Source organism: Papilio polytes, unplaced genomic scaffold (assembly GCF_000836215.1).
Source record: "Papilio polytes unplaced genomic scaffold, Ppol_1.0 DF823912.1, whole genome shotgun sequence".
Taxonomy (NCBI): Eukaryota; Metazoa; Arthropoda; class Insecta; order Lepidoptera; family Papilionidae; genus Papilio; species Papilio polytes.
The window spans coordinates 1614178-1635933 of record NW_013525292.1 but is presented as its reverse complement, the minus strand read 5'-3'; the positions used below and the strand labels follow the sequence as shown (position 1 = coordinate 1635933).

At 34.6% G+C, this 21756-nt stretch overlaps 4 protein-coding genes across 9 annotated transcripts in view; 2 read left to right on the top strand and 2 right to left on the bottom strand.

Moving 5' to 3' along the window:
• LOC106102768 (glutathione S-transferase 1-1) overlaps positions 1-1431 on the top strand; it is a 4697-nt gene extending 3266 nt beyond the window's left edge. For both annotated transcript variants that reach the window (XM_013282346.1, XM_013282345.1), the window contains exons 5-6: positions 664-867; positions 1254-1431. In XM_013282346.1, coding sequence (XP_013137800.1) covers positions 664-867; positions 1254-1409 — 360 coding nt within the window. In that variant the 3' untranslated portion in view covers positions 1410-1431. The remainder of the gene's footprint in view (positions 1-663; positions 868-1253) is intronic.
• Positions 1407-2475, bottom strand: LOC106102769. Its single transcript, XM_013282347.1, has 2 exons — positions 2192-2475; positions 1407-1519 (listed from the first exon to the last, which is right to left on the bottom strand). Exons 1-2 carry the CDS (start codon positions 2411-2413, stop codon positions 1445-1447), a joined length of 297 nt encoding a protein of 98 aa, XP_013137801.1. The 5' UTR covers positions 2414-2475; the 3' UTR covers positions 1407-1444.
• A 1366-nt stretch (positions 2476-3841) lies between these two features.
• LOC106102761 (carboxylesterase 3) lies at positions 3842-9017 on the bottom strand. 2 transcript variants are annotated; one of them, XM_013282331.1, is made up of 11 exons: positions 8803-9017; positions 7772-7965; positions 7489-7553; positions 7267-7404; positions 6901-7182; positions 6728-6797; positions 6408-6557; positions 5853-6077; positions 4989-5126; positions 4316-4601; positions 3842-4098 (listed from the first exon to the last, which is right to left on the bottom strand). In XM_013282331.1, exons 1-11 carry the CDS (start codon positions 9000-9002, stop codon positions 3870-3872), a joined length of 1977 nt encoding a protein of 658 aa, XP_013137785.1. In that variant the 5' UTR covers positions 9003-9017; the 3' UTR covers positions 3842-3869. The 2 variants fall into 2 exon arrangements, with proteins under 2 accessions (XP_013137785.1, XP_013137787.1); XM_013282333.1 differs by lacking the exon at positions 8803-9017 and adding an exon at positions 8053-8171.
• Positions 9018-10679: 1662 nt separating this feature from the next.
• The window catches only part of LOC106102657 (protein tramtrack, beta isoform-like), a 241060-nt gene continuing 229983 nt past the window's right edge, over positions 10680-21756 (top strand). For all 4 annotated transcript variants that reach the window (XM_013282198.1, XM_013282199.1, XM_013282200.1 and 1 more), the window contains exons 1-4: positions 10680-10807; positions 10893-11130; positions 11211-11762; positions 11830-11904. In XM_013282198.1, coding sequence (XP_013137652.1) covers positions 10917-11130; positions 11211-11762; positions 11830-11904 — 841 coding nt within the window. In that variant the 5' untranslated portion in view covers positions 10680-10807; positions 10893-10916. The remainder of the gene's footprint in view (positions 10808-10892; positions 11131-11210; positions 11763-11829; positions 11905-21756) is intronic.

The following is a 21756-nucleotide window of genomic DNA, read 5'->3' as shown; positions in this document are numbered from 1 at the left end:
GAACCATCGTCTTTGCTTCAACCTGTCGACGTATTACGCAAACATCTCTGCATATACCGTAAGTAAGCACTTATAATTAATTCGATATTTCCTAACCCCATATGCCAATTCCAATGCCGCAATACAAAAGTCATAGACAAAAATAAAGATGGCAATATAAAGTTTACTCCAAATTCTTGCCACGCAAGAAAGAAAAGAAACGGCACAAAGAACCCCATGAGTTTTGAAAATTTAACCGCCTCAAGAGTTAATTGTTCGCAGAGTGATTTTAATATAGATTTCTCTTCCTAAATTGTATCTAAGCTTTGAATATTTGTCTGCCTTACTACTTAATAATTGGTCGCAGAGACCCTTTAATGTAGATTTATCTTACTAAATCACTAAGAGAAGACCAGCAGCAGCAGAGAAGTACTGCAGTAAAACTTTTTACTTACTAAGGCGCACTCCTTAGAATGTTTTATAGTTATTTTAGAATTCCTCTTTATAATACAGTAGAACCTCGATAAGTTAAAGTCCAAGGGAAACACAAAATATCTTAAGTTGTAAGTTTTTGAGTTAAGGTTGAGGTTTGAGTTATCGAGGTTCTACTGTACTAGTATAGATTCAGTCATGAGTCAAATTAACAACGCATAAAATTCACATGTACAATCATTTATTGAACAGATGGCTCCGATATTCTTCGATTATCAACGAACAGAGCTCGGTTTAAAAAAAGTACATATGGCTCTCGACGTGTTTGAAACGTATTTACAACGCCTGGGTACTAAGTACGCCGCAGCCGACCATCTCACTATCGCTGACTTCCAGCTTATTAACTCCACAATGACTTTAGAAGCTATCGACTTCGACTTTTCTAAGTATACGAAGGTATGTTGAACGTTTAAATTTAGGATAGCTTTCGCCCGTGACTCCGTCTTCGTGGTAAAAAAAAGGAAGTAGCCTATGTGTTCAAGACTATTCTACGTCTATGCTAAATTTCATCAAGATCCGTTCAGCAATTTAGGCTATAAACTCTTATCTTACTCTTACTAATATTATAAATGCGAAAGTTTAGATGGATGGATGTCTGTTAGAGTTTGTAGCCTAAAACGGTGAACGGATTTCGATTTAATTAGTATAGATGTAGAGGATAGTCTGGAAGAACGCATAGGCTACTCACTTTCGTTTCTTTTTAATACCATGCGGACGGAGTCGCGTGCGAAATATCGTAATAAAAATAAAACAAATTTTAAGATACCATATTATATTTACAGATATACAAGTGGTACAACGATTTTAAATCTCAATATCCGGAACTTTGGAAGATATCAGAAGGTGCGATGAAAGAAATCCAATACTTCGCAGCGAATCCTCCAGACTTGACCCATCTTAACCACCCCATACATCCGATACGTAAAATTAATAAATAAAATAAATAATTTATTCTTATAATACATTGTGTAATCTATCCGGAGCCCGAGACACACCGCTTCATGTAGCCGAGACAGGCGAATGTACAGCAATCAGTGTGGAAGGTGCACTGGAAACGAAATTATAATTATTCATAGGTAATAGATATCTAGTAGTTCACAAACATGGTAAAACAACGGTATCATTGATCAATAAAAAATATTGGTCGTTTACTACTAAATAATTAAAGAAAACAAGTTTGAAGAAAGATGTCGGCGCTTAAATTTCGGGTTTGAAAAAGTGTCGCATATTAAAGATATTGTAAACTAACTATGCAATGCAACATCTTTTTAAATGTAAATGATTCATAAACACTATTTCCTTTATTCACCATTTTCTGCTCACAAAGTTAACTTGGAACTAACCTTCTGGGTCTCTTGGATTATTTCCAATAAGTCCCATTAATCTACATAGGTATTTAAAAATAAACGGTTTTATTGTACTCTAAAAGCACTTCCACAACTTTTTTTCTAGCTTAAATGATCAAGTTATTAATTTTCTTCTACAGTAAAATGCACAAAAACCCTTAAAAACCTAAATCTTCCAAAAAAGTGATTATTTTATTTGATTTAACTATGTCGATTACTGATTTTCCAAAAATACTGTAATTGCAGTACAAAACATACTCAAAACACTTCCGTTACATATCGTCGAGCTGGTTGTCATAACTAGTTATTTAAGAATTGCCAAAGTTACCTAAGATTGAACCGTCCTCTAAAAATAATAGCCAACAAATACATACAAAGTCTCCAATCTCGCCGCATTTCTTCGTCGTGCTCTCTTGAGGATCCACAGGCGGTTCCGCGGGGATACTCAGCTCGTTGCCTTCCACATCATCCTTAGGAACGGGGACATCCTTGCTTGAGAAGACGCTATCATCACTTTTACCTCTTATTAAATTTCCGGTCGCGTATTGAGCGACAAGTAACAACGCAACGGACAATAAGAACCACGAAGGAGACATGACGGGATGACCGAACGCGTAGTATTGTCGCCTGATAAAGGGTGAATGTGGACATTTAGTTTTATGATATGCTATATATACCCGTCCACGCCCGCATACACGATCAGTGAAACCTCTACCGATAAACATGCGTTACGTATGCGACAGGAGGATAATGTTTACAATATTGCTCACAATATGTCAGTAAGGCAAAGATTTTCAAAGTCTTTTTTCTAATAGTTTAGAAACTATACTTTGTAATTGCTGTTAAGAAAACACTTTTATAAAAAGCTCTCTTATGTTGTATCTCTGAAGGGAATTTAAAAATTGCGATTCAAATGAAGAGTTGATACTGTTGGATTCTAAATAGTTCTAGCATAAGTTTCTGTATCTACTTCTTACTATCCTCTCTTTCTTTGTATTTACTGGTAAGACTTAATGTACCATTTTTCTTGTAGTATGGTTAAGAAGGGAGTAGATTGAGATATGACGGCTGATAGCTGCTGTAAGAGCAGCACATACTGTGACGTCCTTCCGTAGTGACAAGGGAAACTTGATGATAACTTCATGTGCCACTTTTCGATCAAATCACCAGTTAGCATCAGGCGGACTAACAATGAAGTCCTAGAACCGTCATTTTCTTAAACAAAAATAAAACATCCTGTATGTTGATCTATTTGTTGTTCGTAAGTGTTTAAGCTTGTTTGCTTTGGAGAATTTTTCCTGCTATCTACCAAGTGCAGAAACAACACGAATACTTTTATCTGAATGGCGACTTAATAGTTTTTTTATGCATTTAGAAGTTTTTAGTTTATAAATAACATTCCATACTTAGTTATCAGAATAATTTTTTGAATTTCACTAATATAAATTACGCCTATGAATGCCAAATACCAAGGGTGCTTTCATGATCGTTAACAAATATATTGGCTACTAAACTCGAATAAATTTGACAATTGAACGTTACTAAATCTGTTTGTTTGATAAAATATTTTTGGAGGTTATTGTGAACATATATACAAATCATTTGCAATGCAATATATATAACACAGCAATGGACAGACGAAGGCTGATGATGATGATGATGATACTCTACTATCAGTAAATAACTCCAAAAACATTGCAAAAAGTAACACAAAATAGAAATGCGATATCGGCAAAATGCAACATCTAAATTTCGATTCGACCTCACGTTTAGCTTTCTCTTATAATAGTTTTGCAAACTTTAAATTACACGCACGCATAGTATATTGTATGTGTTCTTCTGTATATATTGCAAATATCCTTTCATATACGATGAATCACAAAGAACCTTTGCGGTTTTGAATTAATTTGAATCATATGAAGGATGAACACCAACATACTAATACTTAGTTTTTAAGTCAATATGAGGAGACCTACGAAAGAAATAAAGTTTTTTAATAAATTAAAAGTAATAAAACTCCATAATAATTAATTAAAACTCTTTATTTATCACTTAAAATCGAAAAGGCAGAGGATTTTTCCACAATAATGGATTTTGAGTAGAAGTTCTATCTTTGCCTCTAGATGATCCGCCGAGTAAATTCAAACCACCATTAAGGGGCACCGGCAGTGCCACTGGAACGTCCAACTTGGGCAGGTTCAGTAAACCACCAAGGAAGTCCTTACAAAACGCGCCACTGATCCTATCAGCCATGTTGCCCCACAAACCCATCTGACAGAATCTGAAATCACCAATATGATATCATTACAAAAACGAGTCTTATACGAAGAAATTAGAAAAACAAGATTCATAGCACAAGTCTTGGTCCTTAGGGACTTAACAAGAACTCGAAATTAGCCACAAACCCATTTTTAGGATACTTGTTAAAAGCAATCGCCTAATTTAAACTGATCCCCACTGCTAAACAATAGGAGTAAAGAAGTAATAGTCGTACTTACCTGAAATTCGAATCAACGGTAATCTTATCAGAGATTTTGAGGAATTGGTCATTATCTTCCGAGAATGGCATGAAACCGAACGACTTAGAATCATTCCCCGAGGTGCCCAGGTTATGGGCGAACTTGCTGATAAGACCTACAAACGACTCTCTAACACGATGGTCAGTGTCGGACACGTCCAGGCCGAGGGGATTCCCTGCCTCGTCTAGTGGCTCGAATATGTAAGCGAGCTCGTCCCCATGAGAGGGTCCCGTTTTAGGTACCTTTACTTTTGAATCGCCATCCTCTGTAAGCAAATATTGGCAAATTGATTGTTTTTGTTTCAAATAATTAAAATATATAGTCCATAATTATTAATTTATCTTCATCCACTGTTGATACGTATATAATTGTTGTTCAGACTCTAAAAACGTTAGTTTATTCAATACGGGAGTATTATAGAAATCTTGACTTCAGAGATATCTCCAATATAGTACGTTTTTTTCAATTACAGTTCCGTTCCAGACTTCTTTTTATCTCTACTATCTAATATTATAAAAAGAAAAGATTTGATTGATTGCATTGAAGAAGCTCAGAAACTACTAAACTGATTTCAAAAATTCTTTCACTGTCGTAAAGCTACACTATCTCCGGGTGACGTAGGTTATAAGAAATAGACCAAACAAATACTTACGTGTTAGTGCGATACCAGGCAGGAAGTGGTTGCCCTTACTGAGGTTGCCTACGTGTTCGAAGCTATAGAGGAAGGCGGGGCTGGCCGCACCCCATGCGCGTACCGTTTGGTATGCCGGGAAGTTGAAAAGAGCATCACCTGAATTTTTGAACGATTATTATGATTATTATGATAAAACTGGCAAGTATGTTTTAGACATTAAAACATACTTGCCAGTTTTAATCTAGGTCTTCTAGAAGTACTATATAAAGATCATCTTAAATAATTAGGTTAAGTACTTCGCTATTAAGTCTTTAGAATCATCAGAATTAAAATAATTTTGGTGTAAGATTTTTATTAACAAAGAAAACCTTCAAATTTAAACTAAATAGAAGATATGTTCAACAATTGTTCGATAACATGACCCAGGTAAAGTCGCAATTCAAACTTGTATACATAATAATAGTTATTTTAATTGTAAAAAAGTGAAAGCGAGCTCTTCCCAGGGGATACTCCCCTTTTTATATTCATGACGCAGGTAGAAACTGCGTAAAAAATTAAGCCCCTTTGTCAGTTGAAGAGGGGTTCGTAGACAACTGTAATAATATTATTAGGGTTGGCCGGCAGCTGCGGTATGAGCACTTATAGTCACTCTTCTTTTTAAGCAATTTTATGATATTGAACATGAAAAAAATGGAATCATTACTACAACGTTTGAAAACTTCAAAAATACTAATTATATTTTTATCCACTGAAATCAAACCAATGCTACCTATACGTAATTATTTACAATATAATGAAAGCCGCAACCAGCTTCTAAAATACACCAAGTTTTTTACTGTTTTAATAAAAACATGAGTGTTATTCATCCAATTTGATACATACTTGTAGCGTCTACTATTTGTGACAGGCCATCGACAGCCTTTGAGGTGCTGTCAAATAACGCTTGGTAGTAGTCTGGTAAAGGTATCAAGGTGTCCACGCCCAACGCCTTCAGAGGGATCAGTCCTTCAACGCCCTGCACCACGTCACGCAGACCACCAATCAGTTCCTTCTTTATGAAGTCTTGAACTTCACCCAACTTGCCGGTTAAGAATGTAGAAAATTTGCCTAGAAAAATACATTTCAAATCTCCAAAACTTATTATAAGATAGGAATTTTTAGATTAACTAATAATTAAAGAATTTTTTTATTAAATGCTTTAAGATAATCATTTCATCTTATGCTTTGAAAGAAAAGATGATGAAGGAAGGTAGACAATCTTTTTCATGAGTGAGTTAACTGAGTTAAGGTATGTTTTCTATGTGCTGTCGTATGAAGTTTCAAATATTCTTCAGAAGCAGCTTTAAGTAGCCAGCGTGTTGCCAGGAAGCTACGACAGCAAAGTACAGTATATTTCAAGCTGCCGTTGCCGAATGCAGCAGACCAGGTATCCCTTACCGAACACCGCTTTGGAGGTTTCCGCGGAGACGACACCTGTGAGGAGCGGGCCGTGCTGGCGGCGGCGTTGCAGCGACTGCGCGGGTTGCTCCGACACGAGCGGCGGGAGCCCACGCCTGTCGTCTTCTTCCTCAACACGTGCCCCAGATCCTGTTTGAAACAATCTGTTACTTATAAACTTTACTCGCAAATTACAGGTGTGAAGAAGAAATAATAGTTCCTCAAGTGGTTCATCACTTAAATAAACTCACTTAGGTACTCACTGGGGTAGGCCCCAGAGACCAGTTATCTATATTCAAACCATATTCCCGATAACCTACCTGATCTCCCAGATATCTCATCAAGAAACCTCTTCGTGTCAACCATGTCTATATCCATTTCACTATCCGCCTGAAACAAGTAACACATACGATCAAAAACAGAAAGTAAGCCATTACGTACTTAGTAAATGCTGCAAAATCATAATGTTGTAACTCAGTCATAAATAACTTACTAATATGATCTTTTCTACTGGAATCTTTCTTAGACAATTCATCAGTCTTTCTGCAGGCTTGTGTGGACATCCAGTTCTCTCTGCTAGTTCCTTAGCGTGAGCATCCGGATCGCTCCTGACTGCTCCAGGGGAGAGAGGAGTGCCGGACATGGCGGCCACGCCTGCAGCGCTACGCCCCTCCGGCGATAGGCCCATGATCGACGCAGCACTAGCGCCGGATCCTTGGCCCATTATAACTATGCGGTTCTTATCGCCGCCGAAGAATTCAATGTATTCTTGTGTCTGTGTATAATAGAAAATTATGAAAGCAAACACAACTCGTATGCAATGATAGGATGTATTTATTTGCCACATCTGAACACTTACCCATGAAAGAGCAGCTCTCAGATCGAATAGTCCGGCATTGCCAGGTGCATCTCTTTGTCCGGTGCTCAAATAACCTAGAGACCCAAGCCGGTATTGCACTGTTACTAGAATTGTGTCCTTCTGGGCTAGATGTTGACCCTAAAACACACAGATGGTCCGTAAAAATTAAAATTTTGTCTATGACTCTCTCCTTTAAAAATATTAAAAAAAAATTGTTTCTACCCCGTATGGAACTATTGATCCACTTCGATAATTTCCTCCGTGTACGAAAAATACTACAGGACAACCTGTGAAAAAATAATAGCAAAATTGTAAAACAACACATTGTTTCGTTGGACATTATTTGTCTATGCAAGGATTAATTTCCGAATGAAATAACTTGATTAAAAAAAAAATATTTAAAAAATCGTTAACCAACCAATTTAAGAAGGCTCGGAATGTAGCTAATTAAATGCTAAAAAATGCTTAATCTATAAAAACGGTATACTGATGTAATTTCTACAACCTTCTTCCTCTCCAGGCATTTTTGGTGCGTATATGTTGAGACATAAACAGTCTTCATGGCCGACTGACTTCCTCTGGTTCCACGGGTCCAGTTGTGGGCACGGTGCACATTGCGTCATTGCCGATAGTTCGCCGCTAAGGAAACGTCGAATGGGCCTCTGGAATCTTCTATTGCCAACTGGTGGTTCGGCATATCTACGTGAAACGGCAAAGTACACATTATTCCCTTAATATAAGCTGGGAGATATAGTCACTGTTAACAATTTGCTTAATCTATCTTACTAATATTATAAATGCTAAATTTAGATGGACGGATGGATGGATGTTTGTTAGAGTTTGTAGCGGAAACTGCTGTACATATCTCAATATTTACAGCATTTATATTTTTTTCTTATTCCACGCGGAAGGTGTTGCGGGAGAAAGTTAGTTTTAAATAAATCAAAACCAAATCTTGGTTAAGTTATGTACTTGGTTAATCACATGTCGAGTCGGTGCCGGAAATTTTTATCAATACTTCCGTTGTAATTTGTAACTTGCACAGATAAAATATAACGATTTAATTTAAACATTGGAATGTTAATAGTTAACATAATAACAGAATGGAATAAAAATTGTTAAGATTTAACTACAAATTATCTTTATGTAGATAGAAATGATTGATTTGACTACTTTTGTTTTAACAAAAACAGCTACCCACTAATGATCTAAAAGCTAAAAATCGAGTCCTACAAATAAGATTTACGATTCAAATGTAAAATAAATAAAACAACACCAAAGTGTGCTTTTTACTCTTAATGCTAGTAGAATGCAAACAAAGGTGACTTATGGGCAACAGTCCGTAAGATTGGGCGACCTCCCAGGGCGCTAGACGGAAAGAAACTCCACGGATTTGCGAACATAATCTAACGTAATCCCGGTCACCCCTCAAATGAAAAGTAAGAGGTCGTCATGGAAACCTCGCCTAGGACGCTGGTAACGGTAAATCCACTACATGACTTAATATTTTCACAATTTCATCGCATCAATACATACCTGATACCTAAAAAAGTGTAATATCCACGTACATCGTTCTTGAAACCCTCAAGTCGGGCGCTTCGGCCGTGTTTTTGGACGAAAACCACGGCAGAATCAGGCTCAGGTGGCAAGGCGGGATCTCCGCCGACCACCGCGGTGGCGGGCGTGCTTACCACCGCCAACATACCAACGACCACCCACAAACGTAGAGCAGACATCACTAAACATACCCATATCCTGTGTTAACGCTCGAGCCAGCTTCCCGTGATATCTCTAATCTCTCCCACTGAATTCATAATTCTACCTAATATGCCTAAAATTTTTATTCGCGTGTAGTGTGTATTTATTGTTAAGCAGACCTTTAGTGCAGTTTTCTAGAACAAATTATCAATGAGGGACGCCTTTAAACCATAAAGAATCATCAAAGTCCCTTACTCTTTCCGTGAATGTGAAAAGTTACCGAATTTTGACAAAACATTATAAGAACTAGGCTACAATGCTGTTAAGATTGGATATTGAGATATTTCTTAACAAAAAATTTATGCGTCGTCCCAGAAATGCGTCCAGAAATTATGGGTTCTGCTTATTTCCTAGACAGTTCAGTTAAACCCTCATACTCGCGGGCGTTTTTTTATCGCTTGGCTATATGCTTTTTGCTTATGACAGAGCGTGCTGGCGGCGTACTGTGGACGCCCTCTGCCCCACTTTGGGGACATAGGAATAGAAGAGAAGAGAGAGAGATATGCTTTTTAATTCTCTCGTTTATACGAATGTTTAAAAATCACTCTTGTTTCATTTGTCCAGCGCTCAAATTGCATTTTACACGAACACGAGTACGGGACAAGTGTGAACTGCGAATAGCGTGTGCCAGTCGAAGGACAGTCCAGTCATTTTTGGCCACGCCTTTGCCAGCGACCGATTTTACTGACTACTTTTAATAACACATTACTATTTTTTACTTGACTGGAATAGCAAATATAACTGGCGCCGGTGAGTCTATACAATCTATAACTAGCCGTCTTAAGTGTTCAACTGTACAGGCCAAGTCTGAACCACGCGTATTGCAAGATTTTACTAATTGAGTATGACTTAAGAGTAAATCAAATAAAAGTAATCATAATAACGATTGCTTCATTACTTTTCATTATACAAAATCACTGATTTTTGTTTTTTTAAATACTTTTGAAATTAATTCCAACTAGTTACCACAAAAACATAGGAAAGCTCAAAAACTGACAACACTGGAATTTTGCCAAAACTATTTAATTTTTAACCTAAAATGTAAGAGAATAAAGTGCAGTTTACTTTAACTCGACAAAGTTATTGATCCAAGTTTTCTGTCTCTCTCTAAAAGCGGTGGAAGTGTGTCGAGATATTTAATATATTAATTTTAATTTTTGTTCTATGCGTTTTTATGAAAAAATGTATTGAGTTCCAAAAACTTAAAAAAAGTAATCGAATCATCTTAAGAAAGGTTTTGTACAAAACCGTTTCGTCGTGATTTATTCATATTTTTATGGGAAAATTAATTTAAATTACCTCGTTGACATCATATTCTAAATTAAATACTTTTATTACAGTTATACAATTAAATTACATAGTTACTTAACGGACTATTTGAAAATGTTTAAGAAAAAATATTAAAATAATATTGAAATGTTTCGACACAGCGTACGTCGTACCCTTGTGACGTAACGTGGTCCTTTCGTTTATTTTGATAAATAAGCACATTTTTCCCTACTGCTTTATTAAATATGGTGTGGAACTGTTTTCTAAGGTATTTTGTGTTTAAATAAATTAATATTTCTTCATATTTTATTGACAAAAAATAAAAAACGTTATGGGGAAATTTTAAGGATAATATCAACACTGTGACGACACACGATACGTCGCGTTTGCGTCATCATACCGTGAACAGCGCTCAAACGGGGAGGACGTGGCGTGGATTGATTAGAAACATAGCTTATTTTTTTCTTTTAAATGTTTCTAATGTTGGAATTATAAAGTACAAAGCTTAGGATAGGTACGTTTTTCGCATTTGATCTTCCTTTTTACCGATTTATCTGGCGTTTTTGTTCAAGCTAATTATTTTTATTGCGTTGTTACAGGTTTTCAAAGAAGTCGCCGCCATCATGGCGTCGTCCGACGAACAATTTTCACTATGCTGGAACAATTTCCATGCGAATATGTCAGCAGGCTTTCATGGCCTGCTGTCACGTGGAGATTTAGTGGATGTAACCTTGGCTGCCGAAGGCAGAATTTTACAAGCACACAAATTAGTTTTATCCGTATGTTCTCCCTACTTTCAAGAAATGTTTAAAATGAATCCAAACCAGCATCCGATAGGTATGTGAACATTTTTTCATAATTTTCTTATCATTATTTAAAATTTAACAAAATGTTAATTGTGTAATTTTTTTTTCCAGTATTTTTAAAAGATGTTAGTCATTCAGCGCTAAGAGACTTATTACAGTTTATGTATCAAGGTGAAGTTAATGTTAAGCAAGAAGAATTAGCGTCGTTTATTAGTACCGCGGAACAACTTCAAGTTAAAGGTTTAACCGGTAACCAAAATGAAGAAAGTTCCACGCCATCCAAACCAAAGCCGACCTCGAGGCCAGGCCCGAGATCGTCACAACAACGGATATCTGCTAAGTTAGAGACTGATTTAGATTCTAAGCCCTCCTTAACTCCAGTAGCAATTAAGAGACCAAATAGGCCATCAATAGCATCAAATAATTCGTCATCTTCTCAAAGTGGACCCGCGAAACGGAAATGTGTTGACCCATTAGAAGCCGGACCCTCTGGTTCTGCTAAAGATGAGTTTGTTACGATACCGGACGAAGATGAAAACAACGCTGTGGCACCCAAAATGGAACCTGAATTTGTTAACGAAAGCATGTGGGATGATGACGATGAAGGCGCTAACAATGACGAAACGAACTTCGGCGAAGATGACTCTAATATGGAAATGTCTGGTAAGATTTATACCGAGACTTTAAATCGATCGTTTACTTCGTTATTCTAATATAAGGCTATTTTCAGGATTTGATGGTTCTGCAACTGGTGATGGCAATATATCTGGAGGTGGGGAGGGTGGAGCTGTTGGGGATGCACAAGGTAGGTTTGCAAATTTGATCGTTGGTCAGTTTCTATCTATGAGTAGGGAGAAACTGGCCACATAGTTAAGGTGTGTTGAATCAAAGCTGGATATTCATGTTTTTAAAAGTAAATTTTCTCAAATCTAGCTTTAATTTTTCACATCAATTATAGTTTAGTAATGAAATTTGTAAGCTTAGTTTTAGGTAGTTTTTAGTTTGGTTAGTAATTTTTTTTAAATGTTCCAGGGTTAAATATCCTGTTTTAAAAGGTTATGTTTATTATGTAAACATAACCTTTTAAATTGAAATTCTTTGGTAATATTTGGTAAAGGTAAAAAAGGTAATGGTCAAGGTATAAAAAGGTAAATTGCGAGAAGGTAAAAGTTACGGATATGTATAATTAAGCATTGATCCGTTAATATGGTATAGGTAAATTGTTCTGAACTTCTCCAAGGTAAATGGTATGGTTCGAGACATGTGCGGTGGTCAAAAATCTGTAGGTAAATGATTGGTAAGTAAAGAAAATGTGACAAAAAAACTGGGTTTCTACAAAACCTAGCTTTGGGCGTAAACTTCCAAATCTTATTCAGAGTGATCTGAAAGTTTACATTCAACAAAATTAGTTTACGTTATGCTAGTATAATGGGCTAAATGGCGTAAAGTTACTAGGTGATCAGCCTACGGATTACCCATTATACTAGCAAAGTTAAACTATGTAATTTGAATCTTTGGGAACTAGTAAGTTCCAGACGAGGTCTAATCCCTAAACTATTCTAACAAGGATGTCTGCCCTGATAAGGTGTGACGTTTTGATTGCTGCGGCACACAAATGGTTGCGGGCGCTAGTGTGCTTCCAAAGTTTTTCTTGTTATACTTACCGGTTCAGATATCCTTGTGCGAGTTCAATATACAGTACATCAAATAGTGCCAAGGCATGAATTGATGTAAAATTGGAAACTTTTACATCGATTCATCGTAGAGCTCCACGCATTGATCGGATCGAACTGATTCATAATCTAATCGAGTAGATCTATGGGTGGTTTACTGTCATTTACAACAATTGCACGGTAATGTAGTTTTCTTAGTTGACCCTAATTCGCTATCAAATTATTCGTTACACTGCAATGTGGTATGGTATCAATATCTTATGGTACATCCGCCATTTTGACTCTACCAAGAAGTCACTGGAAAATTAGATTTTTTTTTAATGGTGCTCGTCAATTTAAAACATTGCGTGCATGAAGTAATTTATAATGGGCAAGAAAATTTTAGTTTTAATAAAATCTATATATCTCCGATTCCTAAGTTATTATAACAACTTTATGAATCTTGACTAACTTCGACAAGTTCAGTTATCAAAGCCGTTTACTTACATGAGATCTCAATTATCTTTGTTTTTGGTAAGTAATAACGCTGTTCAAGATTTGCAAGGTAAAAACTTTTTTTTTTATTTCAACATTTTTATCATAGAAATACGAAAGATATTAATAAATGTTCTTAAAAAAAACTTTTGTATCAATTGCATTCCTACCTACAATTAATTAATTAGCCGAGCAAAGTTCGAAATTGCAGCAGAGTTTCTACAGTAAAAAAAATCTTATGAAAACTTTACTCATTAGTTTAAGAAAGTCAAATATTGACATGCTAAGAATCTTCAAGAGGAAGACCCAGGTTGTTAGCTCATAACACAGGTGCTAAGTTAGGACTTCAATGGGAACAAATTAAATAAAACTTTTGATATTCTTAAGTAACGCTCTAAAGAGGGAAACCAAAAACTAAATATTTTAAACCAGTAATAAGAAATTTGATGTCGAAGTATTTCAAACTAATTAGAGCATATGCAACTGCTTAAAGATAAAGGCACATTAAAAATTATACTAAATAATACATTGCATAAAACAAAGTTACTAGGTTCGATTTCCAGTAGCAACTTAATGGCGTAGTTCAAGTAACAATTGGTGTTTCCTATATCCAAACGCCATACACTTAAATTAGTACTACTTAGAAGTAAATACTTGATTTATCACACGAGTCAAGTCAGTCTGGGAAGCTGCGTAAGTGCAAACTTATAAAAAGTTCAGACGTCATCAATAGATGGCGTTAGTAGTTCAAAATTATGCAACGTTGAACATAGTTTTCATGTACGTTTCCTGTGAGTAATATATCGTTTGTAATTGGTATTGCCCAAATCCCAACGAATTAGACAACTAAGTCCTTAAATTATTGAAAAATCTTGATTTCCTACAGAAGTCTTGGTCAGGGTATAGCGGCAGTAGCGCAAACTATTCATTAATGTAGTTCAGATATCAACCATAGATGGCGTTACTAGTATGAAATCTGGTTGATTGAGCATAAAGGAATGTTTTCTGTGAGCGATATCTCGTGTGTAAGAGGATATTTTAGCCTTGTTTCAATTTGCATTTTAATTTTGTCGCTAATCGATGTTTTAATAATTTATCTATTTGCCGCTTTAGCAAATATTATTCTTGAATTGAATTGAACTTATTTATGTATGAAACTATAAAACTTCTACTTAAATTTTGTTTTTAACTTTGAAAAAAAAATTGGCACGTATAAAGATGGGTTTATAATAATTTAGAATCAACGGAAAGTTTTAAATTGCCTAAACGTAGTAGCATTACAAACTATGCGTAAAAACAAACGCAATTCCGTTATTTGTGGTTGTCGTATAAACGCCATGAGATCTATGGTTGCAATTGTGTCATTGAAGGATTGTTTACTATTTTGGGAATAAATCGTGAACTGTGCTAGTTTTGTGAATGATATTTTATCTTATTTGTGATTACAGTACCAGGAAAGTGTATTTAAATAATGGTTGTTATTATACATGGAAAATTTAGACCTGAAATTTTGGTTTGTGTCTGAACGTGTTTACGTCAAATGTTTTATAAATCTGTGTGTTTGGTGTTGTTAAAATGTGAGTATGTTTACTGGTGGCAATTAAAATGGATAATCGCCTGGTATGTACATTTACTTTTGTTACATTTAATTGTGAAATGCGTTGGTGGATATGATAGCTGGTAACATGTCGCGTAAACGAATGTTGATTGTCAAACTTTGTTCCAAGTTTTACGCTAAATATTAAAACAGAATTTACCTAATTTTTGATTTAGCTGATTCATTGTGTAATCGAAATAAAGAAAACACACATTTATCTTTTCATACTTATGCACAAACAACTTGATTACAATGTCGCTTGTAAACATAACCTATAAAACAAAAACATCGTAATAATTTACCTTTTATTGCTTTACTCTATATAAAGTTTCTTGGTTTTGAAATATAGAAATACTATGTGTTGTCTATAAGTGTTGAATATTAGTTTGAGAAGTTATTAAGATAAAATTTAAATTTCTATTATTTATCCCAATTTACGTCTTTTTAGCGCCCTTTCACTCAATGAAATCTTTTTTTACTATATCAGTAGAACTTCTCAATTTATTTGTGATATGGCATTTTGGTGTGAAAACAATGTTTTTAACTTTTAACTTTATGATCTTAAAGTTTTTGTTGTATTTTGTCCTTATGTTTTTATATAGGTCATGTAACAAGGTAATTTTAACGTTAAGAGATTTCTTTCTATCTCAATATATATCTATTTTTTGACCATAACCTATACTTTGCGAGCTCCAGTAGAGCTTCTAGCAGTACCAGCACCATGGGTGAGATTTCTATGGCACCCTCTTTTTTACCATATTTAGGGAGGGTTTAAGACTGTTAGGCTAACTTGCGGCAACCCTTTTCATCAGGCACCTTGGGCAGTCACCCAACTGCAGCCTATGTTGATGCAGCCAACATATGTTGATGCAAAATGAAGATAATTTAAAGTTTAGGATTCATATTTTCAATTTAAGCCAGCTTTTATTGCCCTTGATATTTTAATTTATTACAAATTCATATGGTGAACCAATGAGGGCATGTTTCTGACAATATTAATTATGCACTATAAAGTAGGTATATTATGTTGACTGAGTGATCTCAATGTTCCTAAATATTTACAATGAAAACAATCAATATTTGTTGGCACTCTTGTTTCTTAAAATGTTTCTTTAGAATGGTATTGTGATAAATTAAGTCCACTGGTGTTCCAATCTGATAAGTCATAATTAAAAAGGCATTTACCTTTCTGCTGTAATGAGTAGAGTTACAATATTTGAGGTAAGCATTCTGGAAGGTCAACTGAAAGACAAATGTGCATCAAACAATGCCTAAAATCCATAGCCTCTCTGTAGGTGGTTTAATGTCAGAATTTATCTGTCTGTGAGAATATGGATATCAGCGTAATATTTACAATAAAGTAAATTTAAGTGTGATGCAAAAGATGATATTACAGCTATTATTCTGCTTATTTTGTACACACTTTTTTTTCTTTTAACAATACAATATTTATATAAGGTAATATTATATAATATTTATATATGATTCTCAACTTTAGCAATTTTTACATATCTGTGTTCTTCAGTGTTGGAACCTAGTCTAAACATTATATTTAGACTTGATAATACACTTATATAACTATATACTTGTAATTACTTCTATAATTCCATTAACTGTTTAACATTTTGGTCATAATTTATTACTTTAAACCTTTTAAAAAAACATTGCCTACTCACAAGTTGTAAATTGTTATGTTAAATTTCAAGTTCTTCGATCCATAAAAACTAGCCATAAATATTTATCAGAGGAGTATCCAGTTATGATAATCTGTAGTACATTACTAAGGTTTGTGATGAATTAAAATGACTACTAAAATAACTAATAGCATAATAGCCTTGCCTAAGGGTTAAGCTCTTCAGAACTATACTATACAGCAAAGGTTTCCACATTTTAACTCATGGACATTAAAATTTTACGCTATTAGTGAACCTCATTTGGCTGTTGAGTAGGAGGAAAGGTTGCTGAGCATTATAAAATGTTACAAGCTTATTAACATTTGGGCATTTTGTTAGTCTTAAATTTCAATGGTTCATACATACAAGCTCACCTGAGGATATCTCCTGAGCCAATATTGCAGTCTTGTGGTCTTGTGCAGACCCTGGGGTGTTCACCTCGACCAATTTGAGTATCACTACTGTACAATTTTGTTTACACATTGCTATTGTTATCAAGGAACCAGCCGAATCTTTCTCTTTTTTTCTAAATAAGATTACCAGTTTTGATGACTTCAAAATATTAGTGGATGTAGAAGTATTGGGTACACATTAAGTAGCATATAGGAATTAATTGTCTTATTTAGTTTAATAGAGGTGATTTTAACTATTTTTACAAATAATGTGGTCTGCCTACTAATATGGGTTACTGCCGTGATTTCTTTTTGTTGATATATTTATTAATTTTATTGATTGGCCAGTCTAAATTGATTTTAATAAAAAGTTATGAAATGGGTAAATAAACCGTAGTTGCAAATTTAAATTATAATTAAAGTAATAAGTGATTGTGTTGGGTGAATATACCCGACTTAGCTTTTACCCAAAATGAAGCATACATAGTTTGTATGTGTTTATTCTGTTGGCGTTATACTAACTGGAGTTCGCAGGAACGTTTGAGTTATCGGAAAAAACGATTAAATATATAAATATATATGTTTAGGTAATTTTGAAGAGTGGTGTGGAATTTTGAAATGTCACTTGACCTCGTCTTGTTAAACAAGACATTAAATAAATGTTGATACATATGAATTAACTAGAAAATTATCTTGATTGGTATCTAAAGAAACGATTAGGTTATTTACCTTTACTTTAGGTTGATAAAGTTGTACAAAATTTTATTGTAAAGGTGATGTTTCTCTATTTTATCATCATCTTTGCTAGCACTGCCGCAGTATGACACTTTGCTGTTAACTGTTGCTGTTCTTGTAAAAAAATATTCACAAAATCGCGTTCAGTAATGAGTAGTAGTAAGTAGATACATGTACAGTCACAGACTTATGCGGTGTTGGAATAGATATCTCACTTTGTTCCTTTCAGTGAGAGAAACACTGCATCTTCTAAATAACTTATTTAAAAAGCAATTAGCCGTGTGTTATTATATAGTATAGTGTGTGATTAAAAAGCTGCGTCCTGTTTATGGTACGTCGTCGTCTCAATGCGTACAAAACTTTAAAACAACAAGGATTTAAAGTGGGATATCGCTAGATTCCCCGATAGTACATCTTATGTGGTAGGTACAATCTGCAAAATTGTGTTTTGGCGATTTTATGATCTCAAATTTTCTTCTGAGATTTTTTATTGAGAACTCTAAAAATATATTTTTTACTTGTGTTTCCTATTTTTTAGTAACTTGTGCCTATGTGCGAAAGTGTTTAGTGTTAAATAACTACTTTTAGATACATATTTAAGCCACAAAACGATATCTTTGATTATCTATGCTTCTATACTAATATAATAAAGATTAAACACATACTTCTTTGTGACCTAAGATGTCATCAATTACAGCATATTTTTGAATAATTCTCTTTTTAATAAAAAGCCCAATACTTGCGTCACGCTTTAGGCTATATATTTTCACGCTATTAAACTTTGCGGTTAAATAAATTGGATAAATACCTTAATGTGGAAAAGTGACCATACAGTACAATCTGCTACATTACATTAAAGAAGCAAGGTTATTGTAGTAACGGTAATTTTGATATTTGCTATTGAGATTTTAACAATTGTTAACAATAAAATAAAGTTTTATATAATTTCATGCGGATGAAGCCGCACGGTAACAGCTAGTATTACATATTTGGTGATTAAAATTTAACACGTGTATTGTACGTGAACAAACCGACTAGCCGATCGAGTTCTCTCATTTAAAAAACAGTAATAGCATGAAACGTGTTATTAGCTGAATTTTTACTTTTTAAACGAGATAAGCATATAAAGCCATGATCGTAATACCCAATCAAAGTTAAAATACAATGGTGATTGCTTGTTGACACCAAAAATATTTTTTCTACATTTGACTGACTAAATTGAAACTCTAGAACGTAGATATTTGGATGTAGATTGCTTTATTTAAAGTTATAAAATATTTTTTATATTATAAGGTGGTAAAAGAGCAAGCCACATGACCTCGCCGAAATGGCGAACTACCCATAGACATCCGCAATTGCAGTTGCTTTGCCTACCTTTAATCGACGGAAAAGGAGACTCACATAAACAGGATATTGTCCCTTCCTAAGCGCCACCTCCGGCGTTAAATCCACTTTTCCTTCCCAAGCTTAACTCTTAAGAAAAGGGTGGAAAGGAAAGGTGACTAAAATAAGGCCTTCGGCACCACACTCATCAGAAACGCAGAATTGCTTTCACTTCCCGCCTGTCTTCTGTGTGCTTTTTATTATTACATTTTATTACACCGGTCGAGACAGTGGATGGACAGTGGATCTTAAAGCGGGCTCTACCACTGTGTAAAATTTTCACACGACACAGCAAATTCATTTTAAATCTCGCAGTTATTCAATAAGTACAGTGCGGATCCTACTTACTGCAGAAAGGCGATATTGACAGGAATGCTCGTAAATATTGCATGTTTTATTCATTTAATATTGTTAAATTGAAGTAAATAAGATTTATCATCTTTAAAAATTTAGGAGTTATCACATTCCCAGATCATAGAAATCGCATATTAAGAAGTTAAACAAATGTTTTTTAATTTTCTCGAAATTAAATGTTATTCAACATCAGTTGTTTTATTTTAATTTTCCCCATTCTTAAAACAGATGTGTGTTATTAATATTGTAGATAACATATCTACAAGGCTACTAAGTGTAAACTTTTATTCCAGTTTTAGCACCAGTAAGCGGCACCGTTAAAGGCGAATTGCATTTCATTCAGACGAAAAGCGGTCATCTACAGTTAATATACGAACCTTATATATTCGTAACAGATTGTGTACGTAGTGGGCGTACGTTCTGGAGGTGCATGGATTATGGTAGACGATGTAGAGCTAGAATAACGTCTAAAAATAACGTACTCAAGATAACAAATCCAGTACATAATCATATGGAAAATCATTTAGAGAAAATATCTCGCAAATACGAACAAGGCGAAGTAGTCACATGTTCGACTGTTTGAATGCATCATTGATGTTCACCGAAGTGATATTTTAAAAACAATGTGTTCTTGTAAATACTGACTTGAAATTTCTTGAGCCGGTTGTAAAGTGTGACTTCAAAATTTGTAATGAAAAATAGAAGTAGTTAAAGTAGTCAAAGAGTGAATTACATTACATGAAATAAAATGGTAAATTAAAAACTTTATTGATTACAGGTACCCTTGCTTTTTTTATTTTATTTTGTAAAAATGTTGTTTTTAACGCCGTCAATGAAGTTACGATTTGAATGCCAAAAGGCACGGATCTTTTGAGAAATTGTATTTTTATCGACATCGAAAATTTGTATGATATTTGTCTTTGTATTTTAACTCAAACAAATGCACAAATATCATATTAATTTTGTCAGAGTTAATACGAACACTTTTCCAGCAAAATTTTTGTGCGATAGGTGCAGTAGGTTTTTATGAAATTATTTGGTATTAAGTGTTGATAAAATTGTCTAATGTAAGTATTGATAATTGTGTCGTAGGTTAAAAAAGAAAAAGTGATGTGATTTTAAGCATAATAAAGAGGTTTTTCTAAAACGACTTTCATTTCTTTATCTTAAAATTCTAATACAGACGTATACAGGGTTAATTTTTAATTACCAGAAAAAAAACAGTAATGAATAAATACACGATTTCAAATACGTATTATTTTTTTCGTAATCGTAAATTTTCGTAAAGTCATTACAAAAAAATTACAAATCCTAAAAAAACGTGAACACAACACTTATCAATGTCTAGTCGTAAAATAAAATTTTTGGGTTGGATTTATTTTGTTTAACGTTATATTTTAATTTCATAAATATTATCAGTATCGAAAATAGATAAAAATATACTCTTTCTTATAATTAAAAGTAACCTTGTTTTATATGAAGTATTATTTACTATGCTACATACTATACCTAGTACAATTATCTCCCGATATTTATCGCTGAGCAGGGGAAGGTGTACCGGTGCAATATTCTGTGACACGTCGAGGCGGGCCCTGTCTTATAGTGGATGGCAATGGCTACACTGTCCGCAAGAGGAGAGGCGAGCGAGTATATTGGTGCTGCAGGAGCCGGACACGGGGTTGCCGAGGCAATGCCATGACTACCGCCGGTCGGTTAATCTCTAGGACAAGCAGACATAATCACCCGCCGCATGATCCAGTGCTTAACGACCATGCACGTATCGAAAGCCTCATTGAAACTATAGCTTCTGATGGTAAAACAGAACATACGTAAGCCCCTTTTTAACATTAACTGTCGAACTGTATAGTCGCGCTTTATCCTTCGGCCGCGTCTTCACTTAGGTTAGGTATTTATGTAAAAAAAGATGAAACTGAAGTGTGAAGACAAAAGATATTTTTTTCCTACACACCTCAATTTAGTTTAAAGGTATGTGGCAGACTTTACTTATTCTGTCCCTAATTCTTCTTTTGTTTGTTTGGTTTAGACATGACAATTGCTATTATTATATTAGTACTAATCATTTAAAGAATATAAACTTGTTTTATGGTCTGGACTGAATATAAAGGTTTGTGATACACTCGTATAAGATACTATTAAAAATTGTTAATAAAAAAATTACGGTCTAAATTGTTGCTCTTTTACTGTCCTATCTCTTGCATGTACGCTTTATATGTGTATGCTTACTAACAATATTAATTCTTGTTGGGTGTAAACGCATGTGTTGACGGCTAGTGACGGGGTGATGTTTTACAGTTGAGTTCGTGATATCGAATAGAGGACGACGTCACATGCGCCTCGGTGGATTCTCCTTTTACG